This window comes from Pteropus alecto, unplaced genomic scaffold, assembly GCF_000325575.1.
Source record: "Pteropus alecto unplaced genomic scaffold, ASM32557v1 scaffold114, whole genome shotgun sequence".
In the NCBI taxonomy this organism is placed as follows: Eukaryota; Metazoa; Chordata; class Mammalia; order Chiroptera; family Pteropodidae; genus Pteropus; species Pteropus alecto.
In genome coordinates, this window is record NW_006435793.1 from 3,651,391 (window position 1) to 3,677,945 (window position 26,555).

General features: G+C 44.6%; 1 protein-coding gene across 1 annotated transcript in view; it reads right to left on the reverse strand.

Moving 5' to 3' along the window:
* Positions 1 to 26,555, reverse strand: part of TMOD1 (tropomodulin 1) — a 59,852-nt gene that overhangs the window by 29,321 nt on the left and 3,976 nt on the right. Inside the window, 3 exon segments of the mRNA XM_006911551.3 lie at positions 3,630 to 3,749; positions 9,919 to 9,939; positions 9,942 to 10,068. Coding sequence (XP_006911613.1) covers positions 3,630 to 3,749; positions 9,919 to 9,939; positions 9,942 to 10,068 — 268 coding nt within the window.

The window sequence follows — 26,555 nt, forward strand, 5'->3', positions numbered from 1 at the left end:
TAACCACGCCCCCATCCCATGCCCTGTCCCTTTTCCTTTAGGACACTCTCACTTGTCACTTCATATTGGCCTTGGTGTTTGTTTATGCTGGCTCTGTGACAGCAGGAACCGGGCTGCTTTCTTAGGATTCTCTCCCCAGGGCTCGTCCTGACCCTGGCACACAGAAGGAGGGGCCAGGATAAATGGCCGTTGAGCATGTGAATTAGTGAACCAGCGACGGCTAAGTTAACGGAAGTGCTTGGCCTGGGAGTTGCGTCGCAAAAGCTCGAGACGATACCCTCCTCTCCCTACTTTTCCTTCTCTAAATGAGTCATTCACACTCATGGCTCCATCCACTCCCTCCTTGAGAAAGGCCAAATCACACCCCCACTCTTCCTCCCCTGCCGCTGGTGGGCTTGCCACACGCAGCACACGCACAAGATGCCCCGCCCCCATTGCCTCGTCTCTTGCGGCACCTTTGAACTTTTGGCCTCTGATCTAGCACTAGCGACAGCTGGCCTCTTGGTGGAGCCACGTCTCACAGGTAGTCCCACAGCTCCACCTTGGCCTTACCTGGGGCCTGCCTCCCACATCCCCTCATCCCCTGTACACCATCACCTCTCCGCCCACACCCCTGCTTTCATCTGCCTCTCCCGACACTCCCCTATTCCCAGGTGTCAGTGCCCTAGAGTGGCATCCAGAGCCTTTCTCACTGGGGTCCCATCCTCCCCCAGCCAACTCCATGAGACTTGGCACCCCCTCTCACCCACTGTCTGTGTCTACCGTGCCCTGCCACCTCGGAGGGCTTTATCCGAGTTGCATTAAATGGTGATGATGTGAGTGGGCCCAAGAATGAAGCTGCCTGGGTTCGAACCCCATGGACAAGGCATTTAACCTCACCATACCTACTTTCTCCACCAATAAAATGGGGACAATAAAACTTACTGCATAGGATTGTTGTGGTCAGTCAGTAAAAAGCAAGGTACTGGAAGAAACTCCCACAGCACGTGGGACATAGTTAGCGGTCAACAAATGTTCAGTCTCCTTCCCCAGAGACACTGCCATCTCTCAAATGGCTGATTTACAATGACAGGTGCCCAAAGTTAGCCAGTTAACTTTGGTGTCAACTTACAGCTCTCCCACTCTTTTCCGGACATCTGAAGGATATGATATCATGAACAGATAATAATCATGAGCCATGCCAACAAAAATAAAGATAAATAATTTCAAGAAATCAACACAGAAACTTAACCCAATATTGCAGTTCTATTTTGGCACAGGAACTGGCGGTTCTGACAGTGGAGTCATTTGATAATCCCTCTGAGCTGACTAATGAGGGGAGTGATATTGCAGAGGGTGATTGGAGGAGAAAGACCAGGATAAAAACAGCTCCAGGGTGAGTCAGTGTAGAGATGCTGCACGGTGGTGTCACTCACCCACCTCTCTGCTGCACAGGTTAACTGGAAGGCAAGGAGACACCCCCCCACCCCCATTTAAGGGAAATGGTTTGGTCAAAATACATTCACACAATGTAGGATCTAATATGACTTGTGTGGCTTTTGACAAAACAAATCTTGAACTGCAAAGCACACCAGCTAAGTTCCCAAGTTAAGTGTTTTGTTTTCATCTGAGTGAGATACTCACTGCTTTTGTATTTCATAGTAAAATGAAAACTTTTCTTTCTTAGCTCTGATACTCTTCAAGCCACTGCCCTTTCTCCTTTCCCAAATTTTCTATCTCCTGGGAAAGGGTTGTTTGGACTCAGAGTCAACACACTGGCTCTCCTCATTCACTCCTTTCATTCCTGCGACCTGGCTTTGACCACCACCCAGGGTCACCCCTCCTGCATACTTGAGTCTTCTTATTGCCTCTCCCTTCATGGTCTTACTACAGATGACAGCCATCCCCTTTTGTACTACCCACCCCCAGCAAAGAATGCCAGCAGGACCCACGCACAACACCCATGAGAAGCCTGAGGATATGATGAGGCAAGAGACAGTTACAGCTGGCCAAGTCCCCTAGCACTGGTGGAATCACCTGGCCTCTGGCCTCACATACCTCCGAGTCTCAGGCCAGCCCTGAACCCTCATTCTGTCTCCCTAGCTCTTGTATCAGGTTCTGCCCATTTTGATTTGGCCTTTGGTTCTCAGCCCGTTTGTGGCTAACTGGTCCCTATTGCGCCCATTTCCACTCCTCATTCCTCAAAGGCTTCTACCCTGGCCAGGACACTTGCCTGCAGAGCCCCAGGCCCCTGCTCCTGCTGTGCCCTCTGCTAATAATGATGCCCCATATCTCCATGCTAATGATGCCACAAGGGCTACAGCATGGATCCCTTGCAGAACTCGACCTCATGTACAACTGTCCCGGGTGGCCCACTGGCACTTCGCATTCCAAAGGTCCCAAACTGAACTCAGCACTTCCCCTGAACCTGCTCCTCCCCCACGGTTATGGTTGAATTGTGTGCCTCCAAAATTCACATGCTGAAGTCCTAATTGCCAGTACTTTAGAATTTTTCACTATATTTGGAGATAAGATCTTTAAAGGACACACAAAGAGACACCAGGGGACATATGCACAGAGGGACACAATTAGACTCAGTCATCTGCGAGGCAAGGAGAAAGGGCTCAGAAGAAACCAAATCTGCTGACACCTTGATCTTGGGCAGCTAACCTCCGGAACTGTGAGAAAATCTATTTCTGTTGTTTAGGCCACCCAGCCTGTGGTCTTCTGTTTTGGCAGCCCTGGCAAACTAGGACACCTGCCTTCATTATGGTACCAACATCTGCTTAGTGTTCGGAGCTGGAAATATAGAACCTTCCTGGACTCCTCCTCTGACCTCCCTGTCATAGCCACACGGTCACAGTCCACCCCATCTTTCCTCTCCCCTCACACTTGCCTTGAGTCTCTCCCTGCCCCATCGACCCACCTGTCATCATCTGGGCTATGGTTAGTAGCCCCCAAGTCTGCAAAGGAAAAGACCACCCACCCCACTGGCCAGGGTGCACAGAACAATGTGGTGCTCGCAGGGTGTTTGCTGTAGCCAAAGCCTGACCCTCGGGGGCACAGCATGAAGGTGTGTGGGGCAGGGACTAGATGGTAATAAGGGACAAGGGCCAGTGGCAAAGGGCTCTGAAGATTAGGGCACTTTTCTAGAGTTTGTGAAGATCGTATGGGAACACATTTGAAGATGGAGAGTATTGTACAAATATGAGATAAGGGAGTTCTCTGAGCTGTGCAAAGTTGTAACATCAGATGACTTTGCTCCAGCCCTTATGAACCTCCCAAACCTGAGATGCCCATAACCCTCTGTCTACACCCCCTATTCTCTCTTTCCAGTGGCATGGGCAGGATTTCACAAAGTGGCTGGTACAAGGCCCATTCTGGTCCCCTGGGATGCTCCCGCATCCCTCTAGGACAAATTCTCATGGTAATGACAGATGGCTCTTGGTGTGATGGGTTTGGGTGGTTTTATCTTTATTTTCCTCATTTTAGTTTTGATAATGGACTTCTATTTTAATATTCTTGGCTTCCTCTAGTCCTTGTGAGAAACAGAAAGGGTGTTCACGTTGAAATAAACCATCCAAGGCTCCCTGCAGATGCAGGTCGACTCCTTCTGGAGGATGTGGGGGAGCTTCTGGAACGCCTCTTACCTGCGATGTCACAGAGTTCAGCATCTGAGGCATTTGCCAAGGCCTCCTCCAGCTCTGGCTCTAGCGTCACACTTTCCAGCACGGGATCAATTGGTTTCTGCTTGGGGACCCAGACCTTTCCTGCGAACACATGAGAGAGCCTGTTACAGGGAGTGTGGCGGCACTTGGGGGCACCTCTGGTGACAGCCCTGGATGACTATTCCAGAGCCCTGTCATCCCTCAAAGCTGAGAGTCCTTTGGGGTTTCTCTCTCCAGGGACCCAGTGCCAAAATTCCCCAAAGAACAGGAATTGAAGATCTCTAATAAAGCACCTTTCACATTTGAAAAGAATAGAGTTACCTTTATAACTTAGCAAACTAGACCACTTGCTGCTGAAAACATTGGTCATTAACTTAAACAATCTATAAGCAGGAAAAATATACAAAAGAAAAATATAACAGAATGCTAGGACCTTGTATACCCTAACCAAGGGTTCCGATAGAAGAGAAAAATTTAAAAACATTTCTAAACAAAAGAAATGAAACACTCAGATTATTAAAAGAAGAATAAGGAGCAAAGAATGTTTCCTTGCTTCATCGGACATGATATTTTCAAAGTGTCAGACTCATAACCGAACGAGGGAGCCAAGAGGCATGTAAAGGATGGTCACCGCGGTGTCCACCAACAAGGATTGCTAAAGAATTCTGGGCATCCACACAATGGAGTTTCAGCAGTTACTACAAAGGATGATGGAGATCTCTGCTTACTAAGAAGAAAAATGCCCAGGACAAAACGTTGTGCAAAAGCAAGTTTACAAAACAGCATGAACAACTTAATTCCATGTATGAAAAGTTACACATATATGTATATATTGCAATAGATATTTACTGAGTGCTTCCTACAAGCCAGGCACCTTTCTAGGACCTGGGAAATAGCACTGAACAATTTACAATTCAGTGGAAGGAGACAGGCATGTAAAGATATCAGATGGTATTAAGCATTGTGAAGAAAGATAAAGCAGAACGAAAGACTAGGAAGTTCCAGGCTGGAGTGTGGGTGAGTCAGGCACTGATCTTTTGGGTAAGGTGGTCAAGGAAAGCCTGAGATGATGGCCTACAAGCTAAGAAGAAATGAGGAGAAAAGGAACCCCTGGAATCAGCAACAATCAGCTTTCACTGCTGTCATTCAACATTGTACTGAAAGTTCTAGTCAGAGTAAATAGACAAGAAAAAAAACACATGGCATCCAGACTGGAAAGGAAAAAGTAAACTGATCTCTGTTTATAGATGACATGATCTTGTATATAGAAAACCCAAAGATTCCATAAAAAAAGTGATAAGCATTTCAGCAACATTACAGGGTACAAGACCAATATATAAATATATGTGGTATATTTGTATGTACACCAGCAATGAATAACTTGAAAGGGAAATTAGGAAAATAATTTCATCTACAATAGCATCTAGAAGAATAAAATACTTAGGAATAAATTTAACTGAGGAGGTAAAAGACCTGTGCATGGAACACTATAAAACATTGCTGAAATAAATTAAAGAAGGCCTAAATAAATTTTAAAAAATCTTGAGTTCGAGCATTGGAAGACATTATTAAAATGGTAATAATGCCCAAAGCAATCTACAGATACAATGCCATCCTTATCGAAATTCCAATGGCCTTTTTTTTTGCAGTACAAAAGCCAATCTTCAAATTCATATGAAATTACAAGGAGCTACCTGCCACCCAAACCCAAACAATCTTGATAAAGAACAAAGTTGGAGGACTCAGACATCCTGACTTCAAAACTTACTATAAAGTTAAATGGTGTGGCACTGACATAGGATGGATATATAAATATTAGGGTAGAATTGAGAGTCCAGAAATAAACCCATACATCTATGGTAAATTTATCTTTGACAAGGGTGTCAAGTCCATTCAATGGTGAAAGAACAGTTTCTTCAAGAAGTGGTGCTGGAGGAACTGGATAGCCACATGCGAAAGGATAACTTACACCATTAACAAAAATGCACTGAAAATGGATCAATGACTTAAATATAATAGCTAAAACTATAAACTCTTAGAAGAAAACATAGGCTTAAATCTTCGTGACCTTAGATTGGCAATGTATTCTTAGATATGACAACAAAAGAAAAAATAGATCAATTGGATTTCATCGAAATTTAAAACTTTTGTTCATATAAGGACATTATCAAGAAAGTGAAAAGACAACATACAGAATGGGAGAAAATATTCACAAATCATTTATCTGATAGGGTCTATATTTAAAATATTTAAAGAACTTTTACAACTCAACAACAACAACGAAACCCAATTATAAAATGAGTGAAGGATTTATAGACATTTCTCCAATATATACATATGGTTATTAGGGAAATGTAAATTAAAACCACAGTGAAATAGTACTTTATATCCATAAACACGGCAATTATAAAAACCAGAAACCAAAATGGAAAATAACAAGTGTTGTCATGGATGTAGAGAAACTGAAACTCTTGTATATTGTTGGTGGGAATGTAAAATGGTAAAGCTGCTTTGGAAAAGTTCTTTAGTTCTTCAAAAAATTAAACAGTATTACCATATGATCCAGTAATTCCACTTCTAGGTATATATCCAAAACAACTGAAAAACAGGCACTCAGACAAATACCTGTACATAAATGTTCATAGCAGCATAATCACAATAGCCAAAAAGTAGAAATAACCAAAAAGTTCATCAGTGGATGAATGAATAAGCAAATTGTAGAGTGTTATTCAATCTTAAAATGGAATGAATGAGTCTGGAAAACAATATGCTAGGTGAAAGAAGCCATACACAAAGTCACAGTTATATGATAGGAAATATCCAGAATAGGTAAATCTATAGAAACAGACTGGTGGGTGCCAGGGGCTGGGGGGTAGGAGGGCATGGGAATAACTGCTTATCAGGTTTCATTTTGGAGTGACGAAAATGTTTTGGATCTAGAGACGGTGGTTGCACAATATTGTGGATATACTGAATGCCACTCAATTATTCACTTTAAAATGGTTAATTTTATGTTATATGAAGTTTAATTCAATTAAAAAAGCAAAAAAAAAAAAAAACCCACAAAAAAACAAAAAACCTGGCTATTGATTGAGAATAGCCCAAAGGTGGGCAAAGATGGAACTGGGAGATGGTCAGGAGGCTCCTGCAATAGTCCAGGTGAGACTATTGGTGACTTGGCCTAGGGGGTGGGGAGTGCAGAGAGACATCTCTAGAAGGATTTTCACCAAAATGGAATCAGGGCCTATCTCTCAGTGGAAGGAATTACTTTAAATTACTTTGTTTTATTGTTTAAATTGTTTACGGTAAAGATAAAGTATTTATACAAGTAGAACATAACAAAATCATCTGGGCGGGGGGGAAATGTATCATAACCTCCACCAGAGTTGGATCTGGAAAAAGGCAAAATCTACTAAGAAAACAAAGCGGCTAAAAAGAAAATCAACTGTGAAAGTGACTGATGCAATGACTAGGATGAGCATTAAACAAATATTTATGGCCTATGGTTTATTATGCCCCTGCAGCAGGTACCCCCAGTGAGGATGATGACTCTAAGACACTACAAGAGGGACTTGGACTTCTTTCCTTCCTTCATCTCATTAATTGGAATGTGGATGTGATGACTGGAGCTTCAGCAGCTAGATGGACCATGAGGACAAGGACATATTACAGGGATGGCAGATTAAAAAACTGGAAAGGGTCTTGATTCCTAATGGCAGGCAAATGCCTATCAGCCCTGAACTGCTAAACTCTGCAGTTCTTCTAAGTGAAAGAAAATTAAACTTCTGTCTTAAGTCTCTCTTTTTTATTTTACCTTTTTCCCTAGCATATGCAGCCAGATCTAATTTTAATGAAAATATCCTACATGAAGCTTTATTCTGATTCCCCCACTCGAAAGAGAGTGAATGAAGTCCAGTTCCTCAGGAATGTGCACTAGCATATGGCCCCTACCACATTCTGTCAGTCTCGTGGTGACAAGAGTGCTGCTTCCCCTCAGCCTAGGCTAGCTCTAGGCCCAGTGTGGGGTGCATGCTCATTGGGGGCTGGACTGAATGGCTCTGAGTCCACCTGTAAAAGCTGGAATGTCTCCTTCCCCGACTCTCTCTGCTGAGACCCCCCACTTACTCAACCAACATAGACTCCAGCAATCATCGTTATCATCAATACTTGATGGTGATGACACTGGTGGTGGTGATGATGATAATGATCTTTTTAGGCTTGTCATGATATGGCAACAGAATAAATTCTAGCTACCTCCTTGGGTCGGCCTGGTTTTTCATGAAGGCAGTCAGGCTGTGGGAGTCGGAGCGCTGTTCCTGGCTCTGGCTAGGCTGGCATTCCCTGGAGCGGCAGGACTGGTTGTGTAATGCCCAGATTCCCTTCCCTTCCCCACCCCCACCCCGTCTCCAGCTCCTCCCCTGGGAGAAGGGTGGGTGCCTGAGGAAGTGGACACTGGCAATGACTTAACAGGTCTGCTGCTGACTCTCTCACTACCTCTGTTTTTCCATTTTTCAAATGTGCGGGGAGGACAATGGGGGTTTTAAAGCCCCTCGAAATCCAGAGATTCTGTTATCTTTATCTGCTGTACAGAAACCACTCCTCATGGCACAAGTACCTTGCTTAAAAACATCTTGTGCCTACACTCTCGGCTGGGCACACCCAGCCGTTATGGTCAAGGCCTCAGTGGTTCCCACCCCCTTGCCCTGCCGCTCCCTCCAGGACACTGCAGGTCACAGGTGCTTCCAAAGTTCCGTAACCCAGCTGCCCTGGGCTTCCTTGACCTACCAGGTTTTCAGTAAAATCTGGTCTGAGCTCCAACACCAGGGTTTGGGATGGCTCAGCGTGGCTCCCCACGAGGTCCACTCCTGCTGCTCTTTCGCTTTATGATTTAGCAAGGAGTGCCTCTGTGCAGTGCAATGTGCTAATACAGCAGAGATGCAGAGATAAAAGCCACGGACACAGGCCCGTGGCTCATCAACACTTATATACATTTATTTAATTTAAACCCATTCGTTCATTCGCCAAGTCTCTACTGAGCTGTAGTCCATACCAGGCTCTGCACTGGGTGCTGGGGGTATTTTGTGGGCAAAAACAGCCTGAGTCCCTGCCTTCATGGGGCTTACAGGCCAGTGAGAGAGACAAATGATAAATAAAGAGATAATAATAAAACAAGAATTGTTATGAGGGACACACACACAGGCTCCTGAGATGGAGAATAACCAAGGAGGGAGCTGAAGGGACTACACTGAAGAGACAGAAAAGGCTTCTCTGAAAGCAGAGACAGTACAGTTGAGACCGAAAGGATAATAATAGCTAATACTTGCAATTGCATTCTCTATGGGCCAGGTGCTGTTCTAAGTGCTGTATGTACGTCTTAACTTAATCCTCGTGACAACCTCATGAGGCTGATAATATTATTTTTATCGCCCCCATTTTATAGATGAGGGAATAGAGGCACAGCATGTTTGAAAATTTACTCAGACTCACACAGCTGGTAAATGGTAGTGCTAGGATTGCTACCAAAGTACAACCTGCTCCGGGCTCTGTTTCTAACCATTATGCCACTTACAGGGGAGGGAGACAGCATGGAGGCAGACAGCAGGACCAGCGTTCTAGGCAGAGGGAGTATGTGCAAAGGTCCTGAGGTAGAAACGAGCTCAGAATGCTTGAGGACCAGAAGGAGGCCTGTGGGGCGGCAGTGCATCAAGCAAGGGTAAGCATGATGGAAGAGGCCAGTAGAATGGTTTAGAGTGCAACAGGAAGTTCTGGAAGAGTTGGATGGTCAAGGAGGGCCTTTCTGTTCCCCAAAGACTTTTAAAATGGCTTGACTTAGGCTGGGTCAGAACCTTGGTGGGAACAGATGAAGGAAGGGATAACGCAATTGCCAGAGAAAGGAACTTTTAGTAAAGAGCAATAGATGGTTATGTGTCTCCTGTTCCTGGTTTGCACAGGAAGGGCCTTTTTTAGCTCTCATGTCTTGATATCATGATTAATAGTTACTTCTCTCACTTTCAATAGTGTCTAGGTTTGTGTGAAGAAAAAGCAGGATACCCTAGTTAAGGGGAGTTAGGGGAAAGTTTTGCTGAACTGGTTTACCCCAAAACTTCTCTAAATTTACAACATCGATGCTTTGGGAGTTGGGTTTGTGTTTTTTAGACAAGGCTGAGGGCAAGGAGGCCCAGTCGCATCGGGCCTAACACAGCCTGGCGTACAGCTGGCACTCAGAGATGCATGGAGAGTAACAAATTGACAAGAGCAACATTATTAGTACCTCGCTTTTCCCCCAAAAAAAATCTTCTCGGTCCTTAAACTCCTTTGCTTGCTTTTCCAAGTGATCCAAGAGCTCCTCTCTTTTAAAGGGGCCCGTGGGCGCTTTGGTGGTCTGATCCTTCTGCCTCAGGCCTGCAGGCAGCAGTGCATTCTACAGTGGAGGTTATGGGGCCAGGTGACAAGAGAGAGAGAGAGAGAGAGAAAGAAAGAGAGAAGAGAGAAAGAGAGAGAGAGAGAGAGAGCGGTCAGCTGCTGAAGACATGCATTTCTCCAGAAACTATCATTGAACAATGGGGACCTCAGAGCTCATTGAACCAATTCAAGTCACTCATTTACATGCAAGGAATCTGACACCTGGGAGGGGAAGGGATTTGTCTAAGGTCACGCAGCATATGGGGCAGAGCCAGGGTAGAATTTGGGTCTCTTAATCTCCTCGAGTTTCCCAGCCTCTAACATTTTTTAAAGGCGAGCAGGTGAGGGGGCAGCCAACACAGGGCTGAGCACAGAGGGATGCTCCAAGAGCATCTGTTGAGTGACAAATATGATTAAGTTAGTGTTTGGATACAGGGTGATATTTATAGCCACTGTGTATAAAGTGACTGGGGAGAGAAGAAAGCCAAGGGGTTTGAGTTAGGGCCTGGATGCAGGTCAGGCAGGAAGAGGCAGACCCAAAAAACAAGCAGGGAAAGCTTGGCAGAACAGCAAGGTGGGCAAGGTGGGTGAGGTGGGTGAGGTATGCTGTCAGGCTACAGCCCCAGAAGACTCTGCAGGCTGTCTTCTACCCTCCTGACGGTCTGTGCTCATGCTATGCTGGTTATTAAATATTTTGAACGTCGCCCCTGGAGATGGGTCTCTGAAGAAAGATAGCATCAACCAATCATTGTGTTTTCTTCTTCAAACATGGGCAGGCTTCTAAGTGTGGGCTTCCTACTAAAGCAGATTCCTATTTAGAATGGACATGAATCACATGGGCTTCCTGTAACTCAGCTGCCAGTACCTTAGAGGTTTAAAGTTTATTGTCGCAAGGATGCTCAGAGATTGTCTAGTGCATGCACCCTTCCTTCAAGGGGAAACTGAGGCCCCAAGCAGGGAAAGAATTGCCCGAAACATTTCAAGACAGATCCAGAAAAAATTTAGAGAAGGAGGGCAATCTTCATTTCTAATCATTGCTCTCTCCATTCGATTTCTCGCTTCATTTGAAGAGGTAGTGGAGGGTACCTGGAAGGCAGATGCAAGCAGAATCTCACCTCACTTCCTGCCGCACCCACAAATTGGCTAAACTGGAGAGCCATTCCATCTCCGACCTTTGTACCATGAAAATGCTTATCTTCAGTCACTTACACACACTCCAAATCCTTTCCTGAAAGCCCCTCGAGGGGAAAATGATATCAAGTATACGAAGAGAGCAATGTGCACACAGAGGGACAAAGCCTGGGAGGGAAACACCACTGTTTAACTGCAGTATGATTTATTTTTACAAGATGCTTTGTCACTGTTTAACACCGCAGTGCTGTTCCAGTAAAAGCAGAGGCCGTGAGACTAAGGGACTGGAGTGTGACCCCGACTCTGGGAGAGCTGAAGGTGAGAAGGCCCAGCTCAGTGCATGGCACGTATAACAGGCTCGGGGAGTGGTGCCGGTGTACGTGCAAGTGGATTTAGGCCACAAGTCAGGGAGCTGGAGTGTGTTATGAGAGGATGGCCAGTGGGTGAAAAAGCAAACCCTGACTGATTTGGGAGGGAGCATCAAGAATGTAAGTGGTGCCACAGACATCACAGTTTTCCTTAAGTAGCAATCCTCAGACACCGTCCTCCATGATATGCAGGACAGGTCATGGTCACAGGTGAGCCACACATATGTGGCTATGTCCGAGGTGAGATGGGCTTTCCCTGTGGCTAGCCGTGTGTGTCCACTCCTTCTATCCCCTGGCAAGGCACTTACTGTGACTCAGGTGAGTGAGAGAACAACCAAACTGTCCCTCCGTGATTATCCATAAGTTACCAAATACTTTGTGACACACGTGCACTTAAACAACCAAACTGTCCCTCCGTGATTATCCATAATAAGTTACCAAATACTTTGTGACACACGTGCACTTCACAGTTAGCTCCCATCAGGCTTAAACCCTGATTTGGAATAGTGATGACTCCAGCTATATGATCCTGGGCCAGTTACTTAATTTCATTGTGCCTCTGTTTCTACAGCTGTAAAATGTAAAAGTTACTCTCTCAGAATTGTTGAAAAAATTAAGTTAGCTAATGCAGGAAGAGTTCTTAGCACAGTGCCAAGCACTCACAAATTATTACTTATTATCACTGCTGTCCTATATATAATCAGTTGAAGTACATGTTAACGGGAGTTTGGTTACCCAAATGTGTATGTTGAACAGCAGCTAAATTATCCAAACATATCTCAAAATTCAAAAAATGAAAACATACAAATATAAAATGAATTAAACACTGAGAGCAAGTATTTTCCCAATGATTCCCACAAGGGAAAACCTGATAGATTTTTATCACCGTAAAGGGTTTTAATGGCAGTTAGTTGCTGGGGTACATTCTGGCCTCTGAAAGGCTCAGTACTGTGATGGGAAAAACCTATGAGGTTATAAATGAGAGAAAAAGAGTTTGCAAAGTCATATCTCTTCTCAAATATATCTGATAGAGGCCACCGATCTAGTTACAGTAGCATTTTCAACCTTGATAATTAACATTCGGGGCTGGATCATTCTCTGTGGCGGGGGCTCTTCTATGCACTGCAGACTGTTTAGCAGCATCTCTGTCCAATGGATGCTAGTATCATCCTCATCCTCCATGTCGTGACAAAAATCTCTCCCAACATTGCCAGATGTCCCTTGGGGAGCAGAATCACTGTGTAAAACTGACATCTATATCATTATAAGAGGGGAATAAAGATGTTTTTAATGTATTTAAAGATATTACTTACGTAACATGTTAAAATATGGTTTATCTAAATCTTCACTGAGAGCAATTGATTTTTTAAAAACAAAAATGTCAAAGGCTTTTTCTAACAATTCTTAGCTTATTGAATTTTTAAAGTAATACTGAGAATATCAGCCCTGTTAGGAGTTAATTTTTTTACATCAAATGGTATGTTTAATGAAACAACATGATTTTCAATTAAAACCAAAGACAGTTGCATATTTTTTAAACTCCTAATTATTTCCCATTTTAACTAGTTTTCAAAAATGGCATGTGACCTCACATGGCATACAAAAATTTTCTCAGAATGGATCAAAGACCTAAATGTAAAAGCTAACATTATAAAACTTTTAGAAGAAAATACAGGAATAAATCTCCATGCCCCTGGATTAAGCAATGGTTTCTTAGATATGCTACAAAAACAAAAAGCATTCAAAGAAAAAATTAGATAAACTGGACTTCATCAAAAACATTTGTGCTTCAAAGGACACCATCAAGAAAATGAAAAATAAACCAAAGATATGGAGAAAATTTTTGCAAATTATGTATCTGGTAAGGGTCTGGTATCCAGAATATATAAAGATCTCTTACAACTCAAAATATAAGACAAATAACCTGATTTAAAAATGGGCAAATGATCTGAATAGACATTTCTCCGACGAAGACATATAAATGGCCAATACACACATGAAAAGACGCTCAACATAGTTAGCCAACAAGGAAATGCTAATCGAACACAGAATGAGATATTACTTCATACCCACTAGGATAGCCATAATATAAAAGACGGAGAGTAAAAAATGTTAGCAAGAATGTGGAGAAATTGTAACCTTCATCCACTGCTAATGGGAATTAAAATGGTGCAGCCCCTTTGGAAAACAGTCTGGCAGTTTCTCAAAAGCTTAAACATGGAGTTATCATATGATGCAGCAATTCCACTCTTAGGCATATACCCAGAAGAAATGAAAGCATATGTCCACACAAACACTTTTACAGTTCATAGTAGCATTTTTCACAATAGCCAAAAAGTGAAGACAACTCAAATGTTTATCAAAAGATGAATGGATATCTAAATTGTGGTATATCCATATAACAGAATACTATTTGGCCATAAGAGAAATGATATTTCGATATATGCTATAATATAGACAAAACCTTGAAAACATCATGCTATGTGAAAGCAGTTAGTCACAAAGAACAACAGTGTCTGATTCCATTTATATGAAATGTCCAGAATGGTCAAATCTATAGAAAGTAGATTAGTGCTTGCCTAGAGCAGGGGAGGTTGAGGGGGAATGGGGAGTGAGAACTAGTGGGTATAGGTTTCTTTTTTTAGGTAATGAAAATGTTCTAAAATTAATTGTGGTGATGGTTGTATAACTCTATGAATATACTAAAAAATCAATGTATTGTATACACTTTAAATGGGTAAATTTTATGGTATGTGAATTATATCTCCAAAAAAAAAGCTGTTATTAAAAAACAACACATGTTATCTAGGAAAACATTATAAAAATGGCTAATGCAATAACTAAACTAAATGGTCGTGGACTGCTAAGGATAGAAGGTTCTTTGTGTGCCAATGGCCAACAGTGATGCTGAGGTTGGCCAAGCCAGAGCTACCCAAATTTAGAATGGTTTCCTGTTTTATGACATGATGCGCCTTATAATGTGAATTCACTGTGGAGGAGTTAAATGAGTAAGAAAATACCTCCTTGGACCTCTCTGTGACTATTAGAAACTAAAACCAGCTCTCAGACCCGGGTATCCAATAGGTGAGGAAAGAACTCCCACAAGTGCTTTGTTGTCAGTTCTGAGCAGAAGAGTATTTGGTGAACGTGTATGAGTAGAAATGTATGTTCATCCCTTTATTCCTCATCATTCAACAAACATCCATGGAGTGAGGATTATGTATCCAGGCAGCGTGCTAAGAGGCAGGGCTGGGACCTGACAAAGAGCTCTCTAATTTGGAGTAATGGGGAGATAGGAGGTAAACAGGGGAAGTAGAGTAAAATGAGGGAAAAGTCTCAATTACAGCATGTGTAGAAACCAATGTCTTGGTTTAGTTTTTAAGGTTAATCAAGATTTTAAAAGGGGATCGACTTTACTGACTAGCAAAAAAATAGTCTATAACTAGCCTCTACATTGTCTGTAAAAGCTGCGTATTTCCACGGTGCCTTGAGGGTAATTGCAGCCATCTAAATTTTAAAGAATTTAAGTCTCAGTCTCCTAATCTTAAAATGTGTACAGAGTAAATTTTCTAGGCATGTGCTTTCTTTATAGTTAGTTGAAGGGAAGCATCAATCTGGCTCTGTCAGGACAGTCATTTGTTCTGTTTTAGGGGAACCTGTATTCATATGTACACATCACACGTACATCTTCCCTCCAAAGACAGGTGGTTATGGGTGAGATTTGCTTGAGAAAAAGCTCTGGCATATGGACTGTGAGCATGTCTCCATGTCCTTACTTACATTTAGAAATTTGCTCACGTGAGGAGAACTGTAATTAAGGCCTGGGTGATCTCCCTATCACTATCTCATAGGAAAGATAGTGTTGGTTTTAAGGAGAAGGAATTTCTAGATGGTCTCTGATCTTAGCCTAAAATTACAGTTGCTAGATACTTGGGAGTGATGGGGACTGTGGCACACTGGAGCTTTGGATGCTCCAGCAAATTACTGCCATGTAAGAATATGTGCAGTATTATTAGATCTGCTTATCGTTATGTGTGTGACATATTGATTTTTAAATATTGACATATGATCCAAGTATTTTAAAAACAATGTTCAGACCAAATAAAACACATCTGCAGGCGAGACTCAATCCATAGGCTGCCATTTTGCCACTTCTGATCTAAGGTTCTCATCAGACTAAAATTCCATGTGGAGAAAGTCAAGATATTCATTAGTTTATTCCAGAAATACTTACTGAGTGTCTTGCCCATATTGGGCTCTGCACTAGAGGAAGAAAGGGGGCATATACATGTGTTTTTAATTTAGAGTTAAAAAAAATTTTTAAAACACATTAGAAGTTTAATATGTTCTTGGAAATAATCACAGGGGTAAAACTAGGCAATCTCTTCTTGCAGTTCCCTACTAGTAATTTTTCAAATGGTGACTTCCTTTTAAATATCAAATTAAAACTGGGATGTGCAGTTTGACAGGTTAACAACTTAGCCTAATTTTTCCACCCACACTCAGGAGTCCAGTTGTCCAAAGAATGATGGAAACTTTGACAGATCCTCGACTGTGTGGTTAGGAGATCTAATGCCCTGCAAACAGGTGCCAGTAAGGCCAAATATCAAGTATCTGCGCAGTTATCATTGCTATAGATAGATGGGGCTACATGAGAAGCCATTCTGGCTAGAATCATGGTGGGCTCATTCTGACATGTACACACGCACAACACATGTACACGCACGACTTATTAAAAGAATCATAGACTCCTGGCACTCAGAGCTGCAAAGCCCTGAGAGAGCCTCTGGGCCAATTCTTTCACTTTCAGTTGGGAAAACTGAGGCATAGAAAACTGAACTCACTTACCCAAAAGTCACACAGCTTGTTAACTACTCAGCCAGGAAGTCTGTGCTTATATATAGATGATGCTATAAATAAATAGCATGCTCAAAGATCAGTGTAAGTGTTTCAGACTGGTGGCTAATCATATATAAAAGGCCCCTTAACCTGATTCTTCGCAGTGACAAAAAACAAGCAATTTTATCATTTTAAATCAGCTATTTCTAAGAACAAGGGGGTGTAAAATGTGCCCCCTTGGTCTGGGCTCAAAGAGTCCTGGATTCCTGTCCTGTGACTGAACCAGACACCACTCCTTAGAAGAGGATGGACATGTGGCAAACCTCATAGGACGCCGGAAGCAGCTAAGGGCCAGGGAGGGGAAGGGCCTTGCCCGAGGTCACACACTGGACTGAGAGCCCAGGGTTTTTGACTTCCAAGCCACAGGAAACTTTCCATTCCACCAGACTGCTTTCCTCTAGGAACAGATCCTGGAAACCAGATGTGGCGCTATATGAGAACCAAGTGTTCGAAAGCCAGAGCTCCCCTCCTTATCAGTCTCAGTTTACAGCTGGAGAAACTGAGGCCCAGAGGCATGGAGTTACCGTCCTGGGGTAAGAGAAGCCCAGGAGGATCAACATCTCGCAATGCCCACGGGCTTCTCTCCCTCTCCTGTCCTATTTCGAAGGGCAGCAGCATGTCCTAGATGCCTAGCCAGCCCCATCCCTCTACCACATCAGCCAGGCTGAACGTTTTACAGAACAGTCAGTCACCCAGTTACCTTTTACAAGGCATTTGACCAAAAATTTTTGCTCAAGTGGCCTTGAGGACTTGCATTTTCCAGTTCATTGCCGGATCTGTACCCCCTTGTGTGAAGTTCGGCCCTCTCGTTCCACAGGGCCCCATCCAGACAAACAGCGCCCCACCTCTACACTGCTGACCAGCAGCTCCCAGATCCCACTAGAGATCATTCAGTGGGGCTTCTATTGAGCTTTTCTGTCACATATGGGGGGACTTAACCTGAGAGTGTGGAGGAGTGGAGGGGCCACACCACTCATGCCCCAGTCACAGAGGGGACAAGCAAGATCCAAACCTCTAAGAGTCCCTCTCTCTCCAAACATACCCGTACCCCAACACACACACACTGGGCATCTTCCTCTCTTCTCTGTCTCTCCAGAAAGATCCAGGCCTTTGGCTCGGCTGCTATGATCTCACTGCAGGACTGGTGAAACCCAATAGCTGCTACTTCCCATAGTCAACTTTATAGGGCATTAGTGCTGACATCTAAAGGCACCCTTGTGGTGGTGAGACCTGTTGGTCACAACTACACTTTTTCTCTCTCTGGTGTTCATGCACAAGGTAGGGCCAAACTTTCCCTTCCCAGCTTTCTCCTAATCCTCCTTTTCTACATGTCCCCTGCTGTGCTGGGCACTGGGCATCTTGAGACAATGACTGCGTCATCCTGCTCCATAGGGGCTCACAGCGATAGAGGAGACACACTCGAGTGTGAGCAGCTTACTCTCAGCACCCTCCCCACCCCTGATTCTTAGAGGAGGTTGTACCTAAGCTGTGTCCCTGGGGACTAGGCAGGAACCAGACAGGTGAAGAGAAAAGAGGAGAGAGGTGTTACAGAAGGATAGAAAGCTTAGCGCAGACAGAGGCATGGCAGAACAGGGGGGGCTGGCAGAACAGGGGGGCCTGGCAGAACAGGGGGGCATGGCAGAACAGGGGGGCATAGCTTGCTAGCGGAAGGAGTGTGGGTAAGCCCAATGCTGCAGAGTTCTGAACTCTTTCCATCCCATAGGCACCACTCTCGTTCAAGCTGTCATGCCCTAGTTGGGACCATCAGATAAGCCTCTGGCTGGTCTCCCTTCCTCGAGCCTCTCCGCCTCTACTCCTTTTCCCTTCCATCAGCCAGACAGATCCCCCTAACATGAGCATCGACCATGTCACTCCCCAACACAGTCATAAACACTCAGCACCTCCACTGACCTACAGAATCACAACCAGATTCATCAGCTAGGCATGGAGAGATCTTTATGATTTGACCCCAACCTACTTTAGTCTCCTGATTTGTTCCTGTCCTCAAATATGCCGTGTTCCAGCCACTGGAGGCTACCCCGCATTCCACAGCCACGCCCTGCACTCGCACTGCCCTGCCTTTACCCAGGCTGCGCCCTCTCCCTGGGATTCCATCCCTCCTCCTCCTCCCCTGCATTCATCTTTCAAAGTCCTTCCCTTGGGCACCCTGTTCGGCCCTTGCAGTGATCCCCACGTTGATCGGGAAATTCTCTTTCCAAACTCCCCCAGGCATCTCGCCAGGTCTTATGTAATGCTCACCCTAATCTGTCTTGGAGCATACTTATGCAGTCTCTCTCTCCCCGAGGGGACTGGGTACCTCTAAAAGGCTAGCTGCGATGTATCTTAGTCCTCTCTGAAACCCCGCACAAAGCACTGGGCACTATGAACCATCCAGAATCACATAACATGATGCTCCAGCTAGGAAAAGCGTGGTATTACTTAGACACCCTTCACATCAACATCACACTTGCTGCCCCCACTCTGTTTGCTGGGCCACCCAACCGCTGCCACAAGCAGCTTCGGAAGAGGGGACATATTATGTAAGGTGCCAGAGTAAGGGTGTCCAGAATGGGGCCAGGGTTCACTGACAGGAATTTTGGGAAATGCCAAGCTAGTAAGGCTTTTGTAATGTTTTCCTGGGGGCGGGCGGGAGGGGGAGGGAGTGGGCCTGGATTTGATTAAATCCCTACCAACTTTTCTCACTCCTCCTTGGAGCTTTTGGTAGAGCAGAACACCAGGCCATCAAACTGGCAAACCCTGACTGTCCCAGATAGCATGTCTCCCCTTCTTCGGTCATAAAAGCATTCCACTCTTTTAGCTGAACACACAGCCCTCAGATTAAAGACTATATTTCCCAGGCTCCCTCGCAGCTAGATTATCATGCATGAAATTAAGTTCTAATCAATAATATGAGAAGTGTCCAGTGTCTGGTAGCCTTCCTTAAAAAAGTACTTGAATAATGGCTTTTTTCCCTTTTTCTTCTTTTCCCTGTTCTTCCGTTGTGATGCCTGGAATGGAGCAGTCATGGACACCACTTTGCATCATAAGGATGAGAACTACACCCTAGGGAAGGCAGGAAGATGAGCTGGATGGAATCTGGGACTTCGAGAAGTTTGGGGAGCTGAGCTCCACGCCAGCCCTAGACTGCCCACTTCTGGACTTTTACTTGAGGGATGAATAAACCACTGCTTAAGTCATGTTATTTTGAGTCTCTATTACTTGCAGCCAAACTGCATCCTGACATCCTGGGTTCTCATCCTGGGACTGTGAGGCCATGAACAGGGCACTGGTACTCTCTAATTTTGGAATCCCCTTCTGTAAAATGAAGGTGAAAAGCTCTATTAGCTTGAAACCTCAGAATAAAGACTCAAACTCCATAAAGAAGCAACTTACTGCCAATCGGTTTTACCACCGTAGGGCATAACTGTTCACTTCCATTCAACCGAGCAGACACTCGTCAGGGCAGTTGCATCTTGTTGTGTAAATTGGGCACTGCACAACTCCAAGGACATTATTTGCAATCTGGTTTATGTGAACAGCGTCTTCGGAGTTATGCAGTGCAACCTGTACAACTTGTACAACTGTACGCGACTGCCTTATTTTCATGGTGGTACAATGCGGCTTCAAATCTCAAGAAGTCTGGATTCTAGTGAGCAAATCATATATTCAGGTTCAACAAAATTTATTAAGCATCTACTATGTACCAGGCACTGGGCTAGGTGCTTTTCATATGTCTAACTACTTTTACATATATTTATGTATGTGTGTATGTGTGTGTGTATAAACTTATATGTAAAATAAAAACCTGTCACATGGAACAGAGCCAAAGTGGCAAACAGGAAGTCTATAGTCCAATCAAATGCCAAAATAGGATCTGTTTGGTGAACTTGCACATAAAAAATTCAGATCTCCAGTATCTCTTAAAATTTAGATGATATAGCAATATTGGACCTGCACTTTCACATAATCTGTTTATTGACAGAACTGAATAGCAAATGCCCTTTAGTCAAACACAAGCTATCCTGTTCGCCTCAGTCCCCACCACTCCCTACTATCTCTAATACTGAGGCCAAGAAACAGCTATCATATATCATTGGCTCTGTTGTTTCTTTTCTTCCTAGAAGGTTAGGTGGTAAGTGAAAACTTTCTTATGTCTGTATCTCTTTCAAGAGTGGAAAGGTAAAAGGTGATCCAAGACGGCCACGTGCCTCATGAAAACTGGTCCATCTTCCTTCCTTCGTGTGTATTACCTACCCGCTGCTGCAGGTGCATGGTTTGCTGCCTCGCAAGTAGAAAGAAGTGTTTACTAGACTGAGAGAGATGGGAAGAGATTAGGGGTTGGGAAGGCTGAGTTTAAACTTTATGAATAATGATTTTTTTTTTAAGGGTGATTTGAATCAAGTAAGGCAAAACTTTTATATTTGTTAAATTTGGATCATGGAAACATAGGTATACTCTGTACTGTCCTATATGTTTAGATAGTTTCTTATTTAAAATGTCAAAATCAAAAAGGAAACTGCTCAGCATCCTCTGTGGGCCGGTGCTGTGATGGGGCCTTAGAGCGGGAGCGTCGGGAAGGATCTCTGCAAGGGAGGTGTGGGAGGTGGGGTCTTGAAAATTCCAACTCAAGTGAGAGGCTCCATATACAAGAGGTCCCCCAGCAAGCAGTGGCAGGGAGGGCAAAGGGGGGCATTGTGGGGAGGCTGGAAAGGGGTGAGGGGGAGGCAGTCCTAAGGCTGGAAGGCAGAGGTGGGATGGGGACACACTGCCACCTGGCTTCACTCGCCCTCGTCCCACCAGGCCCATCCTTGGCTCTGTGCACGGCCGGCAGTGTTTCTAAGGATGTGTGTCTATTTTTAGACCAGAGATTTATTTCTTTCCATTTCGACTGTTTACTTCTGTCCTGGGCTTGTGAATCTGCTGGTTTGTGTTACAAGGGAGAACCATGGCCCCGTGAACCAAACTTTCCTGTATGACCAAGAGTGTCCTCTAGCTTACGGGTTACGATTTGGGGTGTGAGTGGAGATGATTTCATGATTTTGTGGAGTCTGGTAGTAAGCTATATGGGACAGGAAATCTCAGGTTCTCATCTTAGGTCTGTGGCTGACTTGCTGTATGACCTTGAACAAGTCCTTTCCCCTTTCTGGGTTTCAAAGTTTTTATTGTTGTTTTGATTTTTCATCACTAAAATGGCAATGACAATACTTACTTCATAGGTTTGGTATGAGGATTTGATGAAATACATAAAGCACCGAGGAAATGACACATGTCCAAGAGGGACTTCCTGAAATCAGGGTTTCTTTACTTGCTCCATGTATGTATATGCAGAGGTGGAGGAGGGAGGGTTAGATTGTCTCTAAGTGTCTTTCTAGCTCCGAGATTCTGCAATTCTAGGTTTTCTCCTCCATCATTTCTTCCTATAGTTTGTGGCCCCTTGCCCTAGGAACTCTTGACACATTATGGGCTGAGGGAGGCAGGTCTGCCTGAATATGGTCTATCACTTACTAGCTGTGTAGTTCTGGGCAACCATTACCTTGTCTTCAGATGGTATTGATCCCAACCTATGAGGATCAATCGCATAGGAACCTTGTGGATATTTTATGAGATGATGCCCATAAAACACTTAGCACAGCACCTGGCATGTAAGAAGACTTCAAGAGAGAATAATAGTTATTACTATTACTATTATTTCAGGCTTTGCAGGGGGCCTGTTTTCCATGTGTTTCTGTCATTATAACATGTCACGGATTCCCAATGGTGACTTCAAAGTCAAATCTTAGAACCCAATTTCTTTAAATGGATGGGATTCTCTCTCCCATCTTCTCTCCTGAAAATATTTTGATCTTTTTACTGAGACACTTGAAAAAATATTGGTGCTTTTCTCCAAAGCCTCATTAACAAGCAATATTCACAGTTAAATTCTTTGTGTTGGTGGTTTCTTTCTTAAGGTTAGTATTTATAGTAAAAATGACATAACTTCGAAGGAAATCAAATTGAAAAAAAAAACAAGTTGCTGGTATTTCCCTACCCTGGTCCCTTCCAGGCCCCACATGTTGGCACAGGAGGCGGTGGTGAATGACACAGGCTACCAGGTCATGACTGTCAAGGCTGAATCCCAAAACCACCCGTGTTGCATCCCGGGCAGGTTACTTCATCTTTGTAAGCCTCAGGTCCCCCATCTTTAAAATAGGGCTGATAACCAAACCTCTCAGAAGACTAAATGAGATGATCCATGCAGGGCTTTGCCCATGGCATCCCCAGTAAACGTTAACTACCTGTCGATCCTATAAGAACATGTACACTGTTCCCTGCACAAGTCGCAGAGCAACCATTCTTGCCATGCTTGACCATCTCTGTATGTTGTCCATTTTCCCCACTGCCTGGTACAAAGGCAGTGTGAATCGAGGAGCTGGCTCAGCTTCAGAGCAGCATCCACTTAACTCCAGAGAGACAAGAAAGGGCAGGTCCTCTTGGGGAATCAGTCAGCAGCAGATACTTTTAGCACATGGAGCATTCCTCTCTCGCGGGAGTCCAAGTACAACAATCTCATGATAAGCTCGAGTCTTTCCAGGCCGCAGAGGGAGAGATAGAAAGTTTCGGGGACTTTTTTTTTTTTTTCAAATGTGCACAAGTTTGGAATTCTCCACTGCAGACCAAGCTGCTTTTCAGCTCTACCGGGCTCCACTCTGTCAAGTGACACTGGGGCTTAACAACCGCATCCCTGAAAACCAAACCTCCTCAAGTGTGAGCTGAATTCAGGTAACAAGATTGCCGGGAATTGCCCATAAAATCATAGATGGTTAGAAAAAAAACTGTAACTATACAGTGTTGATGGAAGTTAACTAGACATTGTGGTGATTATTTTGCAACATATACAAGTATTGAATCATTATCCTGTACACCTGAAACTAATATAATGTTAAATGTCAATTACATCTCAAATTAAAAGAGAAAAAAGAAAAAAAATCGTGGATGCTTAGAGCTGAAGCGGGTGTCAGAGGGCCAACTGCATCCATTTCACAGGTAGGAGACAGACAAAGAAGGAACAGCACGTGCCTAAATTAGAAGCAGAACCAGGACTGAACATGAACTTCTGCTTCTCAGGTTGTTTACAGGAGGAAAGGAAGATGATTTTGCATATAGCACCCTCCCCAGGACAAAATCAGAGCACATCTGTGGCTCGAACTGTCCTCCTGGAGACTCCCATGAAGCTTATGGCAGCGTGGCTAAGACATGAACTCTTAGAACTACGTCATGGCTCAGCCGCTGCCTAGTTGTGACTCATGGACAAATTACATCACTTCTCAGTTTCCTCGTCTGTAAAATGGGGCTGATAATACTGCCTGCATCATAGGATTATGACGATGGCCGAATGATTTCCTATTTTCGAAGTGCTTAGAACCGTGCCTGCACATAGAAAGTGCCACCTATTAAACAAAAATTAAAATAGGAACGTATAGAGTAAACCAGAGGAGATAGCAGACCTGGGTTCTGTTTGGTCGTGGGACCTAGAGCAAGTCCCTGCCTTTCACTGGGCTCCGTTCCTGCTCCTTAAGTTGGAAGGTTAGACACCTGCTGGTCCCCGCGCCCTCTCCAGGCCAGCCGGCTCCAGAGGCCTCTCACGGTCTGTGTACCTTTGGCCTCTCCCCACACTGTGATTTCAGAAAGCCGGCCAAGGGCGCGTGAAACCTGAGCTGGAATGTCTGTGCTCTCAGAAAGAAAAGAGGCCCCACTCGCTCTTTTCGAAACTCACAAATCAGGTAACAGAGACGTCTCAGTGAAGAGGCTAATTGTGTGGCTGGGACCAAAAAACCCCACTGGACTCTTATCGCCTATCCTCTCTCTGATTTTTCTTTTCCTTGAACTTAGAAAGAAAGGGGTCTTTGAAAACGTCCATTTTGAAACCACAATGGTGTGAGAATCGCAGGTCTCGGATTGCCCAGCCCCACTCCCAAATGCCAATACACGGTTACTTCCCTCCTGCCAGAGAGGGAGAGATGCACAGTTTGGAGCCTGTAAGAAATCCGAGTCTCCATGCCTGGGTCCTGTGACACTTGGCAAGCTGTCAGCTCTCAGAGCCTCAGGTTCTCTATACCTCCAGTGGACAAAAGCATTCCTTCCCGTTAATCACCTGGGAGAAGGGCTCCAGGGGAGCTGGCTGTGTGAGAGGTACAGAGACCCTGGGAATTTGCTGTTGGGACCAGATACCCTGATATGTGGGGTGGAGGTACTGTGGGAGCTCTTTGCCAGTTTAAAAGTGGAACAGAGCTCTCAGCTGGAAATCAAGCAGTCCTGAGAAGTTCTACTCTCGGTTCTGAGAGGGCTCCTCTAACTGTCACCGCCCCACTCCCGGGTCTGATACTTGTCTCTGACCCTTGTCGTCACCTGCCTGATTTGCAGTCACAACCTAATCTAACCTCATCTAACCTCATCTCCATCCAGTGGCTCAAGGTAACTCCAAAAGTCCTGAAGGCTACAGGCAGCAGGCCTTGCGGGCCCGGGGTGTCTGCATGCCTCTGTCTTAGGAAATGCAAAGACTCGGCAATAGGGCGGAAGGGTTGCAGAGAAGGGCAGGGGCCCTTTCTTCAAAAAAGAATTCTCCCACCACTGGTGGGCAGGAAGACGGTGGCTCTGACGTGAGTCCCTTCCACCTCTCACCCATCTGCCCGGAAACTCCTCTAGTCCATCTGTCCTTGAGACAGTCTCAGGCAGATGGACTAGAGGAGTTTCCAGGAAGTCACTGCCCCTCAAAGGTTCCCTGGGCCTACTGAGAAAAGCCCAGTCTCTTCAGCAATCCCCTCCCATTTTTATCTAGCCCAAACCCGCTTCTAGGCTCATCTAACCCTCCACAGAAACCACGCTGAGACTCCCTGTCTACCTTCCATACAATTACCTTCTATATAAGAGCCCTGGCTCATGGCCTTCACTTGGCTTTGTTTTTATTCTTGACTTAGAAAAATCCGGGGCCCAGTTCCAATATCACCTGCTCTGTGAAGCCTCCCGCCAGTAAGAATTAATCCTCTTTCTGAGCTCTTGTCTGCTTCTATTTAGAACATAGTTTACTGTGCCAGCTTCCCACCGGAGTGAGCACCCGAAGGACAGACTCCCCACCAGGCTCCCCGGTCGGTGGCCAGCAGAGGGTCTGGCGCCTGGCAGATAACTGCACCATGTTTATTGAGTTGACCACAAGTAACTACGTCCTCCTTTTGTTCTCACTTTTTAAAGCTCTTTGTTCCTGTAGTTCTATGTGGCAGTGATCTAAGATAGAAGGAGAACAGAATACGTTTATAGCAACAAAGCTGGAAGTTTGGCTCTTCCTTGCCCACGTCACTTGTTTTTACAGAAACCCAGGCTAACGGGGAGCCACAGTGCAGGGGAAAGAGGAGGAACCCGAGTTCTCGCATCAATGCTGCCTTCTAATCACCCTGAGCAACCTCGTCAGAGGAGCCGTCTCCCTACAGCTGGGCAGAGAGCGCTGTGAACAGCAAGATGACAGCACGCTGCTGAATGGATCTGTCATTCTACAGGGCCTCGGACTCAGGACCCCTAGACAAGGATTCTGGGTTATCTAGAAAGAAGCCATTTAATCGAATCTGGAGATAAGACCAGGTTATTAGCTCATAGACGCCTGGACCTAGAAGGAACCAACAAACTCCACCATTTCAGTGACGAGGACACTGAGGTCTAGGCAAGGACAGCCACAAGGTCACATGGAGTATAAGAGACAGGGCCAGGTTTGGAACTGGGATATCTAACCTCTAGCCCTGCATTTTTCCTGCTAACCTACACTCCTGCTCGCTAGCTGTGATTACTTGAGGGTTGGTGAAACGGTTTAGCAGTGTTCTTTTCTTATGGATCACCATTAAACTGGAGTCGAGCAATGACAGGTTTTTTTTAAAGGCATGTAGTGTTTTGTTTTTAATTTGAAAGCATGTCAAGTGGAAAATTAATTCAGTAACATTAATTATCTACCTTCTCCATGCTGGGCATTGACCTGGGTACCTGGGATAGAGATATGGGATGAAGGTCTCTGTCTAGTAGGCCACTTAGGAATCCTTGTCTATCCCTGCTCCTGGCCCCACAGTGGCTGGCCAAACCACAGACATCA